Here is a 21,474-nt window from a genome sequence, read left to right as displayed (position 1 = left end):
ATTTCTGGAAGTATTTCTGAGCCCATGCAGTTCTTTGCACTATCTAATCCTGTTTCCAATGCAATAAAGCCTGAGGGCCCCTATATCATGAACATTCAGTATCAACCGTCAGCCTTGTCCCTTGTGCACATGGATTTCTCCAGAATCTCTAAATCTTTTGATGATATGTCCAGTAGATGATGGGATATTTCAAGTTTTTTGCAATTTTACATTGAGAAACATTTTTCTACATTTGTTCCCCAATATTTAGACACAGTGCTTCACAGATTGTATTACCTCTCAAACATCTGAAGTTGGGGAGCTGCCCCACTGTCCCAGGAGATCGCAGGCATGTCCCAACAATGGCTGTCTATGACCTACAGTCACAGATGCAGCTAAATATAACGGTGGAGGAGACGGCAGACAGGTCCTTCTTCCACCTCTCAGTCTTTGAAGGGAGGAAGGTCCAGCCAGGACCTTCGGATCACATAACAGTCATTCGTCAAGTGACTGGCAGTAAAGAGAAGAGCAGGACACAGTTTATGTGTAGCAGAGCTGCAATTATAAGTTTGCATTGATGTAGCAGAGCTGTGTGTGCATGTGTTTGTATTAATTTAGAAGAGCTATGCTATTTTTTCCAATAGCAGAGTTATTATGTTAATGTAGCAGAGCTCTGTATATGTGTTTGAAATGATGTTGCAGTGCTATACGTGTATGTATGTATTGATGTAGCAGAGCTGTGTATGTGTGTGTATTTATGTAGCAGAGCTGTGTGTGTATTTATGTAGCAGAGCTGTGTGTGTATTGACGTAGCAGAGCTGGAGAGTTTTCGTTCTCTTTATTTGTTCTTTTTCTAACTTTCTATCTTGGTCTTTCTTTTTTTTCTAACTTTCTTTCAAAGGAATAAAGTATATGATGCACATATTTCATGCACGTTTTTCCTGCCAACACACTGGTTTTTGGTGCGGAAAAATCTACTCAACGTGTGCACAAACCCTAACACAACACTAAAATCCTCATCATCACAATGTTTGTTCTCGACCTTCTGAGTCCAGACAGACACTGATGTAAGTAATTTTGTGTCCAGACGCTTCCAGTATCCAGAGACCCAGAGACTTGCTCATCCTTTCGACGTAATTGTGCAGAAGTGGAAATTACGCCAGTCTTCCTGTAGTTGTCATATCATGGCAGATGTCGTTCAACATGTGAAGCTGTTATTAATATTTAATGAAAAAAAAAGATGTCAGAAATGGATATTGTCTGAATTGCGGCGAAAATCGTAAGTCCTCTGTTAGCATGTCGTGACGCATTCTTTTTATTAGAAATTAACAATATTAGACAAATGTCGCATTATATGTCATTCCTGCATTAGTGACGTACCACTGAGAGATTTATATTTTATAACAACTGTTATAAGTTTTGGTTTTGTGGCTTTATTCTATTTCAATAGATATCAAAACATAGCAGAAAGTATACCTGTCATTTCAGATGACTTCAGAATAGGCTGTCATATCTGTATACACGCGGAATATCAGTATTTCTGACCCTTATATTAGTTATATTCTGCATTTTCAATAGTTTTCCCCTCTGAAGACTTTATCTCTAAATTTCAGTTGTCTCTAAGCTAGTGGGTGGAGATTAGATTGTAAGAGGGATGAAAATGGGCATTACAATGTACTGGTCCTCTAATTGCGCACTGCAAATGTGTATGTGCTAATGTTTTATTGCTCACATCATGGTTTATTATGGTTATGCAGCAATACTATTTTTCACTATGTGTTGCATATGCTTATGGGAGCACAGGGCTGATAGGCTGAGGCACCCCCTTGCTAATCTTATCTGAACTGGATCCTAGGAGGTTATATTAATTGCCTTCTGAGTGAAAAGGTTGCTTAAAGGGAATCTGTCAGCAAGTTTTTGCTATGTAATCTGAGAGCAGAATGATGCAAGGGAAGAGTCCCTGATTCCAGTGATGTGTCACTTACTAAGCTGTGTTTTGTTGTTTCAATAAAATCAGTGTTTTATCAGCAGGAGATTATCACTAGAGGACTAGGTGTCTTGTGCCTTCTAGTCCAACTATGCACCCACCACTGATTAACAGCTTTATAATAATATACAATATACACAGAAATAGGCCAATCAGTGGTGTGGGCGGGGTTATACACAGCTCAGCATTTAAAGCTCTGCTAGATCTGCCACAGTGAATACTGCAATTCTATTCCAACTGCAGCACCCAGTAGACTTAAGTGATATATCACTGGAATCAGGGTCTCAGTCTCTATATCATGCTGCTGTCAAATTACTTAGTAAAAACCTGCTGAAAGGTTCCTTTTATAGACCAGATTCCAGGCATTTGAGGTCAGTTGCAGAGGGCATGTCCACGGATAATTTGTAGAACTTGCCTGTGGAAGGTTGGGGACAGGCACATTAGTTAAACATAGTAGCGACTTAGAATCGGGGAAAGATTGGAGGCCTTCCACAGTGCTTAGAGACAACTGGGAGATGGAACTACAAGGGATGGTGAGGTGAACCCCACACCCAAGAAAGGGAGTGTGGTTCTGCCTCCAAGATTGAAGCTAGTGACCATTGCCTACAAGTGCTGGCGAACACAAAGGCTAAACAAATTTGTGACCCATAAGAGACCATTCTTCAAGTGAAGAGTGTACCACTGTAGAAACAATGGTCTAAGATATAAGAGAAACATGACTACTGTGGAGACAACAAGAAAGATCATTCAAAATGTAAATCAGAGAGGGAAGAGCTCCTGTGATCAGGGTGAGGCCAGATAGGGCCAGTATCACATCATTAATCTGTGGCTGATGGATGCATGACCTGAGGACAACCTCCTACCTCCTGGAATGTATGACTCTTCTTTTGATTATCCGGTTTGGCACAACCTCATCTTTGCAGTGTGACGCACAGGTGACATCACACCAGGCCAACAAATCAAAAGAAGCAGGTTGAAGTGGTGTCAGTGCTCTCATCAGCACAGTTAGCATCTCACACTCCCACAATACCTCCGCATCCCGCCCCGTCTCTTTTGGAGTCCCTCAAAGCTTAGTCCTAGGACCCCTACTCTTCTCAATCTATACCCTTGGCCAGGGACAGCTCATAAAATTCCATGGCTTCCAATTAGTGTTGAGCAAGCATGCTCGACACTGCTCGGTACTCGCCCGAGCATCTCACTACTCGGGATGTTCGGCGAGCACCGAGCATTTCCGGGTTACTCGGGCGGGAGCTTGGGTCTCCGCCCAGCATGTTTGGCGCTCTTTACAGAGCCAATGAACATTCAGGGATTGCCAGCTAGTCACTGTAATGCCACAGCCATGTTGGTTGTGGGCATTACAGTGATTGGCTGGCCGCACAGCGTCACCTCGAGTATTTAAAACCGGGCGTCGCCATCTTGGACACAATCGCTCTGGATCAGACAGTGTAGGGAGAGTGCTGCTGAGTTAGGGAGAGATTTATACTGCGAAATAGGTAGTGTAGGGTCTCTAAAGCCTGCAAAATCAAACAAACAGTCCTTCTCAGAACTAATATCCATCCCAGATATCAGGCAGGCAGGCAGGCTGTAAAGGAGACGCAGTGGTTATACCAACAAACACTGCATTACAGTCCTGTGTGCTGCTTTTCAAATTGCTAGACTTAGCCCCAGGTCTCAGGGGCCAGGAAAAATCCTTTTTTTTTCATGTAAATCCTCTTCTTTTTTTTTGTCCTCAGTCAGACTGTACAAATACCCGTCTTATTACCTTTTGGTATCCCCCCCCCCCCCAAAAAAAAAAAAATTGAGTGTCTGTGAGTGTTCAGACACAAATATATCTGTTTAAAAGAGTCTGGTGTAGGCCAGATAACTAGAACTGTGGTTTTGCAGTTCCATGGTTCAAATCTCTGTATTATCCACTTTTTTGCCTTTTTTCTATAAAAAAAAACATTTTGAGTGTCTCGCTGACTGTTCAGACACAAATATATCTGTTTAAAAGATTCTGGTGTAGGCCAAATAACTAGAACTGTGGTTTTCCTCTTCCACGGTTCAAATCAGGGTGTAATCCACCTTTTTGCATGAAAAAAAAACATTTTGAGTGTCTCGCTGACTGTTCGGACACAAATATATCTGTTTAAAAGATTCTGGTGTAGGCCAGATAACTAGAACTGTGGTTTTCCTCTTGCACTGTTCAAGTCTGGGTGTAATCCACCTTTTTGCATGAAAAAAAAACATTTTGAGTGTATCGCTGACTGTTCAGACACAAATATATCTGTTTCAAAGAGTCTGGTGTAGGCCAGATAACTAGAACTGTGGTTTTGCAGTTCCACGGTCCAAATCTCTGTATTATCCACTTTTTTGCCTTTTTTCCATAAAAAAAAACATTTTGAGTGTCTCGCTGACTGTTCAGACACAAATATACGGTATCTGTTTAAAAGAGTCTGGTGTAGGCCAGATAACTAGAACTGTGGTTTTCCTCTTCCACGGTTCAAATCTCCTTTTTATTACCCTTTTGCCATTGATAGTGCGAGTGTAAGCTATTTTACTTCATTTACAATGGGCAAGGCGCATGGCAAGGGACGTGGAACTGGACGTTCTGGTGATGGTGCGCACAGAGGACGGGGCCGTGGCCAAGGTGAAAATGTGCCACAACCAACAGCCACATCCTCTCGCTCCCAGTTCTTGACTGAATTACTAGGGAAGCACACAACAGCACCATTATTGCAAACTGATCAGTGTGAACAGGCTATTAATTGTATAGCAGATAATACTTCCACTCACCTGGGCACCACCACCTCCGGTCTGTCTTCCACACGGTCAAGTGTTAGTAGCCGTGAGTCTCGACTGCATACTCCTCCTCACCCTGATGCTCCTTCCTCCCACCATGCCGAGTGTCGTCAGACAGCAACTGATCCCTCACTTGGACACTCTGAAGAGCTGTTCACTGGTCCATTTCCATATTTGGGCCCCTCGCCTGCACCGCTTGAAGTGGTGGAAGAGGAGATCCCATGTAGCGATGGCCAAATATTTGAATAGCCACGGCCACAGGAAGGCGATGCTTGCAATTTGTCACAAGAGGTGGACGATGACAAGACACAATTGCTATGAAGTGAGGAGGAGGACCGTGGTGCAGAAGTGGAAGAGGAGGAGGTGGTGGATGATCTAGTAACTAACCCAACGTGGCAGGAGGACACGCAGAGCGAGGCCAGCAGCACACAGAGGGAGGGAGGCAGAGCACCCCAACAGGCAGGAAGAAGCAGTGTGGTGGCCGCAGACACAAGGCAGGCAACAGTTCCCCGTAACACCAACACGAGGGACGTTGCCAGTACAACCGGAAGGTCTTCCAGAGTCTGGAAATTTTTTATAGACTCTGCTTGTGAGGAGTTGCCCATTTTCTAAAGACTGATACTTTTCCAGCAACAGACCACCATTTTTGTTAATATTATTATTATTGTGTTTTATTAGTGATTTACTTGTCATGTTTTATATAGTTCTGCTAACTTGTCAGTGTGTACACTAGATTCACTTGTAAATGTCCAGCATTCCACTAATCTGTATCTCAGGACATCGTTATATCAGGAGTCCATTGTTTCAACAGCCAATGGTCTCATTAGGTGAGTTTGGATTGAGACACAGTGGAGCCGTCATCACAGGGGGTCTTACATCCTTTCTCAAATGAAGGCTTCTAGAATATTCTTCATTGTTTTTGGCTTACAGTGAATGCTTGAGTGGGAGGGTGATCACTTCTGTGCTGGGAGGGGGCTGACCCCAGAGATGTAGAGGAAAGACATGTTTTAGTGGGGGAAGTTGATGGAAGGACACTGCAGAGATAGGACCTATGGCTGTGGGAGAAGAGATGATGGATGGATGGCTTATGGAGTGTTGGAGCTCAGTTATCAACTGATCCCGGATTGAGAACTTAAGGACTGAGAGAACTGTATTTTGGCCATTTACTTGGAATTGCTGCATTACCATGGATGTGATTAATAAAATATTGTTGCATCGATAACCTGCCTAGGTGATTACTTACAACCCACAACCGCACATCTTTACAAGTGGTGGCAAGCGGTGGGATCACCTATCTCTGGAGAGCATACCAGGGAAAGTTACCGAGCGGTGACTTGGCAGAAGAGATGACGGAGGATGGACCGACTGAGTTGAGGCGGATGCTGGACGCGCTAGGAGAGCGGGCCACGGAGATGGAGCGGGCGGCAGTGTTAAACAAATTGCTGGGTGTGCATGTAGAGATCCCCCCAGCCGCCCCATTGCAGAGGACAATGGATAACAGGAGAGAGGGGCCTACATATTTAAGGTACCGGGATATACCACAGTTCAATGAGGACACCTCGGATATTGATGAACATCTCCGGTTATTTGAGAACCTCTGCCTATTGAATGAGGTGTCAGTCTATGACTGGCCCAGATATTTGAGTGTTGGCCTGATAGGAAAAGCAAGAGAAGCTTTTAATAACTTGTCTTCGGTGGATCAGAGATGTTACTCTACCATTCACAGTGCATTGCTAGAGAGGTATGCCGTCACGCCGGAAACCTACCGGAGGAAGTTTCGGGAGACTGACAAGCCCACTGCACACACACATCGGGAGTTTGCCAACACACTACGTACGGCATGCACTCAGTGGATAGAAGGACTGAGGGCTCGGGAAGCAGAACATGTAATGGATATAATCATGCTGGAACAATTTATGTCAAAGCTCCCAGGTAATTTGAAAGAATGGGTGGCAGATAGAAAACCACTCAGCCTGGATGAGGCTGCAAGATTGGCGGATGATTGGTCTGCTAATCGACCAGGGCTACGTGGAAGTACAGCCCCAGTGAGTCAGGAACAGGATTTTACAGGGATGCCATCGAGACCCATGGATCAGCCAGATGAGGAACTGCAGGGAGTTCAGACTTCACAAAGAGGGGGAGGTTGCCCAAGCCCGCAAGTACGGCCCGTGTTGGGGCAAGGAAGGCTTAACTGCCATAACTGTGGACGCATGGGACACTTTGCCAGGGAATGCTGGGAACGTTCTAGCCCACATCACAACCTAGGACAAGGATTGGTGTGCCACTGGGCCAATGTCGTAACCCAAAGCCAAAGACCGGTTGTAACCCAAAGCCAAAGACCGGTTCTCACTGCTTCAGCTGAGAGGGAGCGGCACTGTCTGCAGACTAACCCCCCCCACGTGGTGAGTAATACACAAAATGCCATGACTGTCACAATGAAGGAATGTAATCTGGGGGAGGTAAATTACATCAGGGAGGAGGCCCAGGGACTTCGGGACACTGGATCTACCCTCACCCTGTTCAGCCCAGATACTGTCCCCCCAGAGCTCCCTTTACCAGGTCGCCAAGTGACCACCCCCCTAACCGGGTGTCAGCACTCTGGGGTTGGTCACAATGGATACAAGTTTGGTTCTCATTGGGCACGTGGGGAGTTTCCCAGGACAAACCGGGGATCAGGGGAGGGATGTGGCGGACCCCGCGGAAAGGACAGACCCCTGATCCCGCTAACTAAATACAGAGTCCTTGTCTCCGGGCTTCCCCCATCGGGAAGTTGGCAGGATCTGAAAGACCATGTGAGAGAAGCTGGAGATGTCTATTACACTGAGGTATACGAGGGTGGAATGGGAACTGTGGAGTATATTCACAAGGACGACATGGAATATGCTTTGAGGAAACTGGATGATACAAAGGCGAGACCTCTTACATTCGTGTCCATGCTGAAAAAGTGGGGGAGGTATGTGAGGAGTTGCCCATTTTCTAAAGACTGATACTTTTCCAGCAACAGACCACCATTTTTGTTAATATTATTATTATTGTGTTTTATTAGTGATTTACTTGTCATGTTTTATATAGTTCTGCTAACTTGTCAGTGTGTACACTAGATTCATTTGTAAATGTCCAGCATTCCACTAATCTGTATCTCAGGACATCGTTATATCAGGAGTCCATTGTCTCAACAGCCAATGGTCTCATTAGGTGAGTTTGGATTGAGACACAGTGGAGCAGTCATCACAGGGGGTCTTACATCCTTTCTCAAATGAAGGCTTCTAGAATATTTTTCATTGTTTATGGCTTACAGTGAATGCTTGAGTGGGAGGGTGATCACTTCTGTGCTGGGAGGGGGCTGACCCCAGAGATGTAGAGGAAAGACATGTTTTAGTGGGGGAAGTTGATGGAAGGACACTGGAGAGATAGGACCTATGGCTGTGGGAGAAGAGATGATGGATGGATGGCTTATGGAGTGTTGGAGCTCAGTTATCAACTGATCCCAGATTGAGAACTTAAGGACTGAGAGAACTGTATTTTGGCCATTTACTTGGAATTGCTGCATTACCATGAATGTGATTAATAAAATATTGTTGCATCGATAACCTGCCTAGGTGATTACTTACAACCCACAACCGCACATCTTTACACTGCTGATAACCCCAAAAAGGCCATTTGTACCACCTGCCAGGCCAGCATCAGCAGGGGTGACAAAGCTACCAGCCTGACCACCACCAGCATGATCAGGCACATGTCAGCAAAGCACCCAACTTTGTGGGGCGAACCCCAGGGTCCACGACCCGTGTCAGCAGGTGTCACCACTGCTTCTTCCGCTGTTGTGCGTGTAAGAGAACCCCCCGCTGGGTGTGCAAGGCAATCCCCTGTCCATACGGCATGCAAAGATGCCCCCTCCTCTCAGTCTTCACTTGTTATGGCAGTTTCTCAAGAAACAGCATCCACGTCCTCTTCCCACCCCAGCATTCAATTGTCCATATCCCAGACCTTTGAACGAAAGCGTAAATTCATAGCCAGCGCCCCACAGGCCACAGTCCTAAATTCGCACATTTCATGACCGCTTGCATTGGAAATGCTGCCTTTTAGGCTGGTGGAGACTGAATCCTTCTGCAACCTTATGGCGGTGGCCGTCCCTCGTTACTCGGTCCCAGTCCTGGTCCCGGTGTGCCTTCCCCGCACTACACAAGCACGTGTCCCAAAACATCTGCTGTGCCCTCAACAACGCAGTTACTGGGAGAGACCACCTGACAATGGACACGTGGACAAGTGCTTGTGGCCAGGGACGCTACAGCTCCCTGACGGCACACTGGGTAAACATAGTGGAAGCCGGGACCCAGGCAGACCTTGGGACGGAACACATCCTCCCCACATCGAGGATTGTGGGCCCTTTGTCAGTCAGAGTTGCCCCCACAGTGTACAGCTCCTGCGCATCCTCCTCCTCCTCCTCCTCCTCATGTTCAGCCTCCATCTCAGATATCACCACATCAGTTACAAGCTGGAAGCATTGCAGTACTCCCTCCGCCAAGCGGCAACAGGCTGTGCTGAAACTCATAAGCTTAGGTGATAAACCTCACACTGCTTGTGAGTTGTGGACAGCTGTGAAAGAGCAGGCAGATCTGTGGCTGAGACCGCTGAACCTACATCCAGGCATGGTCGTGTGTGACAATGGCCGTGACCTGGTGGCGGCTCTGAGGCGAGGCGAGATCACACACGTATCATGCCTGGCTCATGTGCTTAACCTCGTGGTTCAGAGGTTTCTTAAATCGTACCCCGAGTTGCCAGATCTGCTCGTCAAAGTACGCCACCTGTCAGCTCATTTTCGGAAGTCGGCTACACCTTCCGCCACCCTTGCTGTGTTGCAGCAGTGTTTGCAGCTTCCGGCACACTGACTGGTGTGTGATGTCCCCACACGTTGGAACTCTACCCTCCACATGTTGCAAAGGATTTGTGAGCAGAAGAGAGCAGTTGTGGAGTACCAGTTGCAACAAGGCCGTCGATATTCAGGTCAGACTCCACACATAAGACCTCAGGAGTGGACCTGGATGTCTGACATATGTACTATCCTGACAAACTTTGAGGAGTCCACCAAGATGGTGAGTGGTGATGACGGCATCATTAGCGTCAGCATCCCACTTGTCTGTCTTTTGCAATGAGCTCTGCATAGAATTAAAGAGGAGGCATTGTAGCCAGAGTATGATGAGATGGATCAAGAAGCCGTAGCGGGCGATTACACACAGCCCAGCCTCATCTCATCCCAACGTGCATTGGGTAACAAAGAGGGAGAGGAGGAGGAGGAGGAGGAAGAACAGGAGCTTGTATCATGCGCTGAAGATGGTAGTACCTGTACAACTGTCATACCATCGGTTCAGCGTGGGTGGCCTGAGGACAGGGGGGAGGAGGAGGAGGGGGAGGAGGAGGAGAGCATGGTCAGTCGTCATCTTGGTGAGGACACGGACGTCTTGCCCGTTACCAGTCTGGCACGCATGGCTGACTTTATGTTACGCTGCCTTAACCGTGACCCTCGCGTTGTCAAAATGTTGGGTGACAGTCATTACTGGTTGGTGACACTTTTATACCCCCGCTACAAGGAGAACTTTCACTCTCTTATTCCTGAGGTGGAGAGGTCTACAAAAATGGGGCAGTACCAGAAGGCCCTTGCTGCAGAACTGTTAAATAAATTCCCATCTGAACACGCTAGCGGCAGAGGTCACAGTTCGTTGCCCAACCAAGGCGTACAGGCGAGAGAGATGCAACTCCAATCCAGCAGAAGCAGGGGAACACTGTCAACGTTCTGGGACAGTTTTCTGAGACCCGCCAAGCTTACAGGCCCTGAGGCGCGGGGTACTCTCACAAGGAGTGGAAAGTTTCAAAAGATGGTGAGGGAGTACCTTGCCGACCGTACCAGCGTCCTCCGTGATTCCTCTGTGCCTTTTAATTATTGGGTATCCAAGCTGGACACTTGGAATGAACTCGCTCTGTACGCCTTGGAGGTCCTGGCCTGCCTTGCCGCTAGCGTGTTATCGGAGCTTGTTTTTAGTGCCTCTGGGGGAATTATAACTGATAAGCGCACTCGCCTGTCAACTGACAATGCTGACAAGCTGACCCTTTTCAAAATGAACAAGGGCTGGACTGGGCCAGACTTCTCATCACCACCAAATGACAGCAGAGTAATATAAAGTCAAATCCACTGTGTTATTTTGGGAGGTGTATTCCCATGCACCGCTTCACACCCACACATGGGTGTACGCTTCCTCATTTCGGCTGTTTTTTGCTCTTCTCCTTATCCACAGCCTCCACCACCACTATACCACCAGGGTGACCATGGTCTGTGTTGCCAGCATTGCATGTTCCTCCGTCCTAATTTTTGGCAGCTTTTGCTTGGAAGGCATAGGCAAAGACTATGGGAGATCCACTCCCTAATAATGGGAATAATGTTTTTAATATGCTGAACTACATAACTCTTGTAAGGGGCATTGCAAGTTCCTCCGTCCTAATTTTTGGCAGATTTTGCTTGGAAGGCATAGGCAAAGACTATGGGAAACCCAGCCCCAATAATGGGAATAATGTTTTTAATATGCTGTACTGCATGGCTCTTGTAAGGGGCATTGCAAGTTCCTCCATCCTAATTTTTGGCAGCTTTTGCTTGGAAGGCATAGGCAAAGACAATGGGAGACCCACTCCCCAATAATGGGAATAATGTTTTTAATATACTGTACTGCATGGCTCTTGTAAGGGGCATTGCAAGTTCCTCCGTCCTAATTTTTGTCATCTTTTTCTTGGAAGGCATTGGCAAACACTATGGGAGACCCACTCCCAAGACTATGGGAGACCCACTCCCCAACAATGGGAATAACGTTTTTAATATGCTGTACTGCATGGGTCTTGTAAGGGGCATTTAAACCGTCTTGTTAAGCTACTGTGACCTCCACGTCTCTTCCAAGGGGCATTAAAACCATCTTGTTAAACCACTCTGAACTCCACGTCTCTTCCAAGGGGCATTAAAACTGTCTTGTTAAGCTACTGTGACCTCCATGTCTCTTCCAAGGGGCATTAAAACCATCTTGTTAAACCACTCTGAACTCCACGTCTCTTCCAAGGGGCATTAAAACCATCTTGTTAAACCACTCTGAGCTCCACATCTCTTTCAAGGGGCAATAAAACCGTCTTAAGCTATTGTGACCTCCACGTCTCTTCCAAGGGGCATTAAAACCGTCTTGTTAAACCACTATGAACTCCACGTCTCTTCCAAGGGGCATTAAACCATCTTGTTAAGCTACTGTGACCTCCACGTCTCTTCCAAGGGGCATTAAAACCGTTCTGTTAAGCTACTGTGACCTCCACGTCTCTTCCAAGGGGCATAAAAACCGTCTTGTTAAGCTACTGTGACCTCCACGTCTCTTCCAAGGGGCATTAAAACTGTCCTGCTAAGCTACTGTGACCTCCCCGTCTCTTCCAAGGGGCATTAAAACCGTCTTGTTAAGCTACTGTGACTTCCATGTCTCTTCCAAGGGGCATTAAAACCGTCTTGTTAAACCACTCTGAACTCCACGTGTCCTCCAAGGGGTATTAAAACCATCTTGTTAAGCTACTGTGACCTCCACGTCTCTACCAAGGGGCATTAAAACTATCTTGTTAAGCTACTGTGACCTCCACGTCTCTTCCAAGGGGCATTAAAACCATCTTGTTAAGCTACTGTGACCTCCACGTCTCTTCCAAGGGGCATTAAAACCATCTTTTTAAGCTACTGTGACCTCCACGTCTCTTCCAAGGGGCATTAAAACCGTCTTGTTAAACCACTCTGACCTCCACGTCTCTTCCAAGGGGCATTATAACCATCTTGTTAAGCTACTGTGATCTCCACGTCTCTTCCAAGGGGCATTAAAACCGTCTTGTTAAACCACTCTGAACTCCACGTCTCTTCCAAGGGGCATTAAAACCGTCTTGTTAAGCCACTCTGAACTCCACGTCTCTTCCAAGGGGCATTAAACCATCTTGTTAAGCTACTGTGACCTCCACGTCTCTTCCAAGGGGCATTTAAACCGTCTTGTTAAAGCACTCTGAACTCCACGTCTCTTCCAAGGGGCATTTAAACCGTCTTGTTAAGCTAATGTGACCTCCACGTCTCTTCCAAGGGGCATTAAAACCATCTTGTTAAACCACTCTGAACTCCACGTCTCTTCCAAGGGGCATTAAAACCGTCTTGTTAAGCTACTGTGACCTCCATGTCTCTTCCATGGGGCATTAAAACGGTCTTGTTAAACCACTCTGAACTCCACAGCTCTTCTAAGGGGCATTGAAATGTTGTTTTTAATTACCTCTAACCTCCATGACTCTTCCAACGGGCATTGCATTTCCTCCTAATTTTAGTCAGCTTTTGATTTTCAATGCATAGGCGAACACCAAGAGAGACCCACTCCCCAATAATGGGTAGAAGGTTTTTAGTACGCTGTAATCCACGTCTGTTTCAAGGGGCATTGCAGTTCCTCATAATTTTTGGAAAGCCTTCCATTCACTGCTTAGGCCAACAGTGTACAGGATACCCAGTTGCAATAAATGGAAAAATCGGTTTAGTTAAGGCCCTCTGACCTCCATGTCACTTCCAAGGGGCATTGGAGTGCCTCGAAATTTTTGGTAGGCATTGCACTCACTGTATGCCCTATAACTGTGTAGCCGAACCGCTCCTTTTGGTACAGAAACATATCCTACAAGACATGTGTGGTTGACTGGCCTGATATTGATGTGAATGGTCCCTGTTCCTCCTGCTCTTTCTCCTTTGCCACCACCTCATCCATCATTCATCACCTGAAGCTTGGTTTTAACGGGAGTCATAGAACTTGGATAGTAGTAGGAAAACATCCAGCAATCCTCGGAGGAGGTAGGATATGCGCCAAAACGCTGACCACCTCAGGCCTAGCCGCTACTACATACATGCGCTTGCATTCCAAGGAACAGAAAGCTAAGGAGATGGATGGCCTCATGATCATGAATAATTTACTCGTTGTGTAGGAGGCCGACCACTGCTGCTGTCTACTTTCTGAACTTTGTGTTGAAGCTTGATTGACCCAGGACCCGCAATCCTCTATGTCTGGAGGATGTGTTGCATCCCAGTGTCCAACTGTGTCCCGGCTTCCACAATATTAACCCAGTGTGAAGGCGTCAGTCAGATGGACCATCCCTGGCCACATTCACTTGTCCACGTGTTTGTTGTTAGGCTGTCCTTCCCACTAAATGCACCGGGGAGGGCACAGGTATTGTTTTGTTATGCGCGCTTGTGTATAAGGCGCACCAGGACAAATAGGGGTGGCTGGGGACCGTTAATGGACACCCGGCCGCCCCCTGGCGGCTGGGGACCAAGCGTGGACACCCGGCCGCCGGACGGCTGGGGACTGAGTATGGATACCAGGCCGCCGACGCAGCCATGACTTGGTGGCCAGATTCCGCCTCCACATGCCTAAAAGGCCCAATTTCAAATGCAAGCAAGCAAGCAGTATGGTGTTGCAGCCTGGGGGTGCGTGGGTGTCAGGCTGCATACTTGCCCTTGCATTGCAAGGAATGGGGGAGGTACAGTTGAACACTGCCCTGGGACAAGGACTTGCACGGGGATAATTGGAAGTCTGCATCTTCTGATGCGGCAAGGATCACTTCTGATGGGCACACTTTTAGGCAGTGACCTGGGTGTCAAAGATGCTTCCAGGGGTCTTCCCCATGCTGTTCCCATTTCTTTTTAGCACTATATGCATGTGTCACACAGCACATGGCCAGATAAGGTTGTAAAATGTTAAAATGACATTTCCTGGTGAATGCATTTGTCATGGTTGAAAGCAATACAAAAGTGCAAAAACGCTTAAAAAATGCTACTTGTGAACATAGCCCAAGGTGTGGAGGAGTGTTTTTGTTTTTGGTTATTTATTTTACCTTATACACAAGTCTTTACCCTGGAAAGGATGTTCCTTAACATATTTCACAGGAAAACCGTTTCAGTTTCGTTTTTGAACGTTTTATTGTGAGCCCGTAAAAGTGGCTTAATACCTCTGACCACGTTGTTGACAGCAGTTACCTGGGGGTCAGAAATGCTTCCTGGGGCGATCCCCATGCTGTCCCCATGTCATTTGAGCATTGTCACTATTGTTTTGGACATTTTTTAGGCTTTCTACAGACTGCCGGGGGTGCCGGTGCAAAAATGCTCGGGTCTCCCATAGACTAACATTGGGCTCGTTGCTTGGGTCGAGCACCCGAGTATCACGGTGAGCTCGGCCCGAGCTTCGAGCACCCGAGCATTTCAGTGCTCGCTCAACACTACTTCCAATAGCATCTGTATGCTGATGATACCCAGATCTACCTCTCTGGTCCAGATGTCACCTCTCTGATGTCCAGAATCCCAGCATGTCTATCAGCCATATCCTCCTTTTTCTCCTCTCGCTTCCTCAAGCTCAATGTGGACAAAACTGAACTCATCATCTTTCCCCCATCTCGCATATCTTCCCCATCTGATCTTTCTATCACAATAAATGACATCACGCTTTCCCCTGTACCGGCAGTTCGCTGCCTCAGAGTAACCCTTGACTCTGCACTTCAAACCCCACATCCAAGCTCTCTCCACCTCCTGTCACCTACAGCTCAAAAATATTTCCAGAATCCATCCTTTCCTCATCCCTAAATCTACTAAACTGCTTGTGCATGCCCTCATCATCTCCCGACTTAACTACTACAACACCCTCCTCTGTGGCCTACCTGTTAACACTCTCGCACCCCTCCAGTCCATCCTTAACTCTGCTGCGTGACTAGTTCAACTCTCGGCTCGCTACTCCTCTGCTACCCCGCTATGCAAATCCCTTCACTGGCTCCCAATTGCCCAGCATATCCAGTTCAAACTACTAGCACTGACCTACAAAGCCACCCATAACCTTTCTCCTCCGTACATCTCTGAACTAATCTCCCCATATATTCTCTTACGTAATCTCCGGTCTTCCCAAGACCTCCTTCTCTCTTCCACACTTTTTCGTTCCTCACCCAATCACTGTTAGTTTGTTTACTGTTAGTGATATTTGTATTTGGTATGTAACCCCTTCTTATGTACAGCACCATGGAATCAATGGCGCTGTATAAATAAATAATAATAATAATAATCAGCAACCACAAATTACAGATGTGGCCAATGGATCAGGTTGTACCAATCGATTTGTTCAAACTCAACTCTTTACCATAAAAAATGTAATTGGCCTACCTCAGTTGGCATTCACATGTCCATTGGCTTCTGTTACATTTTAATAACAAATGAAATGAATATAAAAACAACAAAGAGTAATAAAGAGTCTGCCCAACCACTACAAATATTTTAGATTATTTTTCTTCAAGATGCTATAAAATAACAAAACAAGTGATACTTACCTTAATAGTCTTCCACTACTCCTGTGCACCACGGTTCTTTCTTCTTCACGGTATAAATATGCCGTGCTGACATACAACTGAGTTCATCACTTGAGAAGAAGAAGCAGAGACTGGTTGGGAACCAAGTTAAGGCTGGAGAAGAAGAAACAGAGACTGGTTGGGTACCAAGTTAAGGCTGGAGAAGAAGAAACAGAGACTGGTTGGGTACCAAGTTAAGGCTGGAGAAAAGAAACAGACTGGCTGGGTACCAAGTTAAAGATTGGCAAAGAAGCAGTGGAAAATCAGTGTTGGATGTGTGGCACCCCAGGGGTCTGGTTGCCACAGTAATAGAAATATTATGTCTGAGAGCAAGTGGGAGGTTTCTCTGGTCAGGAGCCCTAAGCATGCAACACTGCCCGCCCAGACCTGGGAGGGGAGGAATCTGCCCTTATAAACTGGGTCTGGGGCTGGATTAGGTGAGTCATAGCCTGGAGAGGGAAAGATACACCAGGAGCTCTGTAGGAACGGTAGCTAAAGACCAGGGGCTGGAGCTGAGCAGAGCTCGCCCTGGCTGAGGACACTACAACCGGGCACCGGAGTCCGAGGCTGTGGGGACTGATATACACCCAGCAGCAGAAACCAGCCGGCAGGGGATTCCAGATCCTCTGGCCATAGAAGCCCGGAGGCTCAGTCACAAGGAAGGGACCAGCGCCGCCATCCAGGAGCGGAGGCTAACAGAAGGCCCCAAGTCACCAGCCATACGGGTGAGCACCACACGGTATACTCAGGGACGTGGGCTACTTGTAACCGCTGACAGCAAGGTAGCCAGGAAAGAGTGCAGATAGACGGGGAGGCCTACAAATCCGCCTGGCCAGGGGAGATCCTGCTTGTTCACAGACTGACCAGGCCTCTACTGCTAACCAGTACTCCCGGGAGGGTCTGCTTTATAACACCAGTAAAGACCCTGAACTGCACTACACGTCTCTGTGCTTCTTTGCTGCACCAGCACTACCAGTGCTGGGACGCTCGTGCACCATCACTACCATCATCCACACTAACTGCCCTGAGGCTATACTCCTCCCATGGGGAGTCATCCCTTTCTAAGCTGCACACCTAATACCAGCCTCAGCGGTCTGCCCTGCAGCGGCGGTCCCCACTGGCCGCAATCCACAGGTGGCGTAGTCGGACAATTATCGCACTAATAAGCCTGCCACTGGTTTGACCACCCTGAGCCACGGACCGGGTCGCCGCCACACTGAGACTACCACCCCTAGCATCCCACCAGAGGCCCGGTTCCGGGTTCCCCACGCGGCCCAGGGGGCGAGTCAGATGTAAATTTTTTGTTACTTCATAGTATCTAAGTTGTGTTTTTTTTTTAAAAATTACCTGGCTGGACAACCCCTTTCATGTTCAGAAATCCATCCTTTGAATGCCATTACATTGGTTGAATCTCTACTACCGTTAGGGCAGAGGCATATTATTATCTCAGACTTTTCTTTTATTTCCATTCCACCAAATGATATAAACTGTTGCACGATTTTCGTGTAGGTTTGAACTTTTGGTAAAGAACATAACCCAAAATTGTATGCGAAAGATGATGACATTAACATCTTGTTTGTCGGTTTTTTCATCTCCTAGGAGTCTTCTTCTATTTGAGTTCGGCTGTCAACCCCCTGATCTACAACCTCCTCTCCAGACGCTTTCGCTCTGCGTTCAGAAACTTTCTGCCTCCTCTCTTCAAACACTGGACCCCTAAACTTCCTGTTCAGGTTCTTGTTCCCCAGAAGAGCACTATAATTGTGGCCAATCGAAATCGCAAAGACTCTGCTGAAGAAGGAAGTCCTTCGTTTCCTCATCGTGCTTCTGTCTGCAGCTCCCATCTTTCTACCGTTCTGTGACCGGGCCATGGCCAACTGAACAGTAGGGTGTTCTTACTGGACATGGGCATTGGACATGCTAGTAGTCAATAAGTTACTGTCAAAAAAAGCTAAAAAATCCTCTTTCTTGGAATGACTTTAGCCAGGTGCAAAAAACTGAATCTCATGCTCAGCCAATTGTCGACACAGCCATAAGGGAAGGGACTTAATCGAAGAACAGCATTATCATTTCATTGCTAAAGTGGATTAAAACATTTTGCTCTATGCATGCTGATCACCGTATTCAACTGATGTTTTCTCGTACTTTAAGCCTTGTGACAGTAAAGCAAACATATGGCTCTAATTTTTATTCTTTGTTATGACTGACAGATATACTTTTATATGCAGAATTTGATAATACACAACACTTTCAAAGGGCTTACATTATAAGGAAAAAGAAATAGATTTAGCTAAAATATTCTAAAAAATATTGATGTCTGGTTGTGAATAAAGCTGTGCCATGAAAGGGTTTTTAACTCATTGACAACGAGAGTAACTACCGCGGTCACAAAGGCCGGCACCGCGACTGGGCCTGGCAAGTGAGGGGACCGCAGACGACAGCAAATACTGCAGCTGGATGTGCATCGTGACTGGGGGCACATGGCAGTGACATTATGCGCTCCCATCGCTTGCACGCTGTAGTCAGCTGCCGGGTTCAGAAGAGGACGCCACGGCGGGGGAGCGGATGGGAGGTGAGTATAATGGTTTATTTTTCTCTATACATTAAAGAACAGCGGGAGGAAGGGGGACATATACCATGATGAGAGATATATATACCAGGGTGGGGCTCAGGATAAGAGACATACTGTATATATCAGGATTGGGGATATATCAGGATGGGGCCCAGGGTAAGAGACATATACAGGTGGGGGAAATAAGTATTTGATCCCTTGCTGTTTTTGTAAGTTTGCCCACTGAGAAAGACATGAACAGTCTATAATTTTAACATTGAGAGATAGAATATCCCCCAAAAAATCAAGAAAATCACATTGTATAAATTAGATATTTTTTTTGCATTTTTCAGCGAGAAATAAGTATTTGATCCCTCTGGCAAACAACACTTAATACTTTGTGGCAAAACCCTTGTTGGCAAGCACAGCAGTCAGATGTTTTTTGTAGTTGATGATGAGGGTTGTGCACATGTCAGGAGGAATTTTGGTCCACTCTTCTTTGCAGATCATCTCTAAATCATTAATATTTTGAGGCTGTCACTTGGCAACTCGGAGCTTCAATTTCCTCCATAAGTTTTCTATGGGATTAAGGTCTGGAGACTGGCTAGGCCACTCCATGACCTTACTGTGCTTCTTTTTGAGCCACTCATTTGTTGCCTTGGCTGTATGTTTTGGGTCATTGTCTTGCTGGAAGACCCAACCACGACCCATCTTCAATGCTCTTCCTGTGGGAAGGAGGTTGTTGGCCAAAATCTCACGATACATGACCCCATCCATCTTCCCTTCAGTACGGTGCAATCGTCATGTCCCCTTTGCAGAAAACCACCCCCAAAGTATAATGTTCCCCCCTCCATGCTTCAAGGTTGAGACGATGTTCTTAGGGCGGTACTCATCCTTCTTTTTCCTCCAAACACGGCGAGTTGAGTTAATGCCAAAGAGCTCAATTTTTGTCTCATCTGACCACAGCACCTTCTCCCAATAACTCACAGAATCATCCAGGTGTTCATGGGCAAACTTCAGACGGGCCTGCACATGGGCCTTCTTGAACAGGGGGACCTTGCGGGCACTGCAGAATTTTAAACCTTTAAGGCGTAATGTGTTACCAATGGTTTTCTTGGTGACTGTGGTCCCAGCTGCCTGGAGATCATTAACAAAATCCCCTTCCTCATGCTCAAGGATACCCGACGAGGTGAGATTTTGCATGGTGCACCAGATTGATGTCGATTGACAGTCATTTTGTATTTCTACCATTTTCTTACTATTGCACCAACAGTTGTCTCCTTCTCACTCAGCGTCTTACTTACGGTTTTGTAGCCCATTCCAGCTTTCTGCATGTCTATGATCTTGTCCCTGACATCCTTAGAAAGCTCTTTGGTCTTGGCCATGTTGTAGAGGTTAGAGTCTGACTGATTAATTGAGTCTGTGGACAGGAGTCTTTTATACAGGTGACTATGTAAGACAGCTGTCTTTAATGCAGGTAATGAGTTGATTAGGAGCATCAAAATGGTCTGCAGGAGCCAGAACTCATAATGGTTTGTTGGGGATCAAATACTTATTTCTCACTGCAAAATGCAAAAAAAATATTCAATTTATACAATGTGATTCTCTTGATTTATTTTTGGGATATTCTATCTCTCAATGTTAAAATTAACCTACCCTTAAAATTATAGACTGTTCTTGTCTTTGTCAGTGGGCAAACTTACAAAAACAGCAAGGGATCATATACTTATCTCCCTCACTGTACCAGGATGGGGGATATATATACCAGGATGGGGCCCAGGATAAGGGACATATATCAGGATAGGGGATATACCGATAAATACCAGGATGGGGCCCAGGATAAGGGACATAAATACCAGGATGAGGGACATATATACAAGGATGGAGGGGATATATGTATACCAGGATGAGAGGCATATACAGTATATCAGGATGGGAGGATAGGAACAAATCTTGCACCGGGGCCCATGAGACTCTAGTTACGCCACTGCTCATCACCTAAGATTTTACACCATATATAAATTATGCTGTAGTTTTGCCATTATTTGAGATAATTTCCCTACATGTTACATTGGGTTTCCATTACTTTAATACTGATGACCTATCTACAGGATATCAGATTATTGGGGTTCTGAGTTTTGACCCCCACATCGATCAGCTGATTAAGTGCGTCATGGTGCATTGGAAGTGGCACAGCGCCATAAATATATTGTGGCCATGAGTGGTATTGCTATGGGAATGCTTTCAGAACCATTTATGGCCTCTACGCAATGTAAAGAGCTGTGACACTTCCAGTGCAGACCCTTCGATCAGGTGATATGTAAAGTGTTGGGAGTTAAAACCCTACTTATTAACATTCCGGAAAAACCCTTTCAATTTTACATCATGTCTTCCCAAAACTTTTTCTCTCCCTTTTGACATCGCCAATAGAGTATTTTGCAGCTATAAATTCCGGGTGTCAGAGAAAACAAGTTTCGGACTTCAGGCGAATCCAATGGGATTTTGATCCTTTGAAAACCGATCCATCATGGCTGCATTTTGAACAGAAGTAGTGACACTAATGTGAACAGAACCAAAATGAAGCCATCATTTTACAAAGCTAATTTTTGTGTTAAAGAATAAAATGGTGTAAAAAATGTAAATTCCGGGGAAAATATAGTTTGTTACAAAACAGTATTAGCTGTCACATAATGGACAGTCTCAAAAAATGATGTTAGTTGCTAAACAAAAATATTCTAGGTCTTTTCGTGACCTAAAAATGATAACATTTACT

General features: G+C 46.1%; 1 protein-coding gene across 4 annotated transcripts in view; it reads left to right on the top strand.

The window, feature by feature from the left end:
* NMUR2 (neuromedin U receptor 2) overlaps positions 1 to 18,458 on the top strand; it is a 34,795-nt gene extending 16,337 nt beyond the window's left edge. The window contains exons 4-5 of one of the 4 annotated variants that reach the window (XR_012250854.1): positions 1,067 to 1,258; positions 17,753 to 17,885. Coding sequence is in view for 2 of the 4 variants with exons in the window: in XM_073649299.1 (XP_073505400.1) it covers positions 17,753 to 18,012 (260 nt within the window). In the remaining 2 variants the exon portion in view is untranslated. Of the gene's footprint in view, positions 1 to 1,066; positions 1,259 to 17,752 lie in introns of all 4 variants that reach the window. The other 3 variants (XM_073649299.1, XM_073649297.1, XM_073649298.1) reach the window with 3 other exon arrangements.
* Positions 18,459 to 21,474: the final 3,016 nt, after the last annotated feature.

The sequence above is a fragment of the Phyllobates terribilis genome, unplaced genomic scaffold, assembly GCF_046119375.1.
Source record: "Phyllobates terribilis strain yellow unplaced genomic scaffold, ASM4611937v1 Scaffold_10__3_contigs__length_209671492, whole genome shotgun sequence".
Classification (NCBI taxonomy): Eukaryota; Metazoa; Chordata; class Amphibia; order Anura; family Dendrobatidae; genus Phyllobates; species Phyllobates terribilis.
Note: the sequence above shows the minus strand (reverse complement) of the source record. Positions and strands in the feature narration are given on the sequence as shown.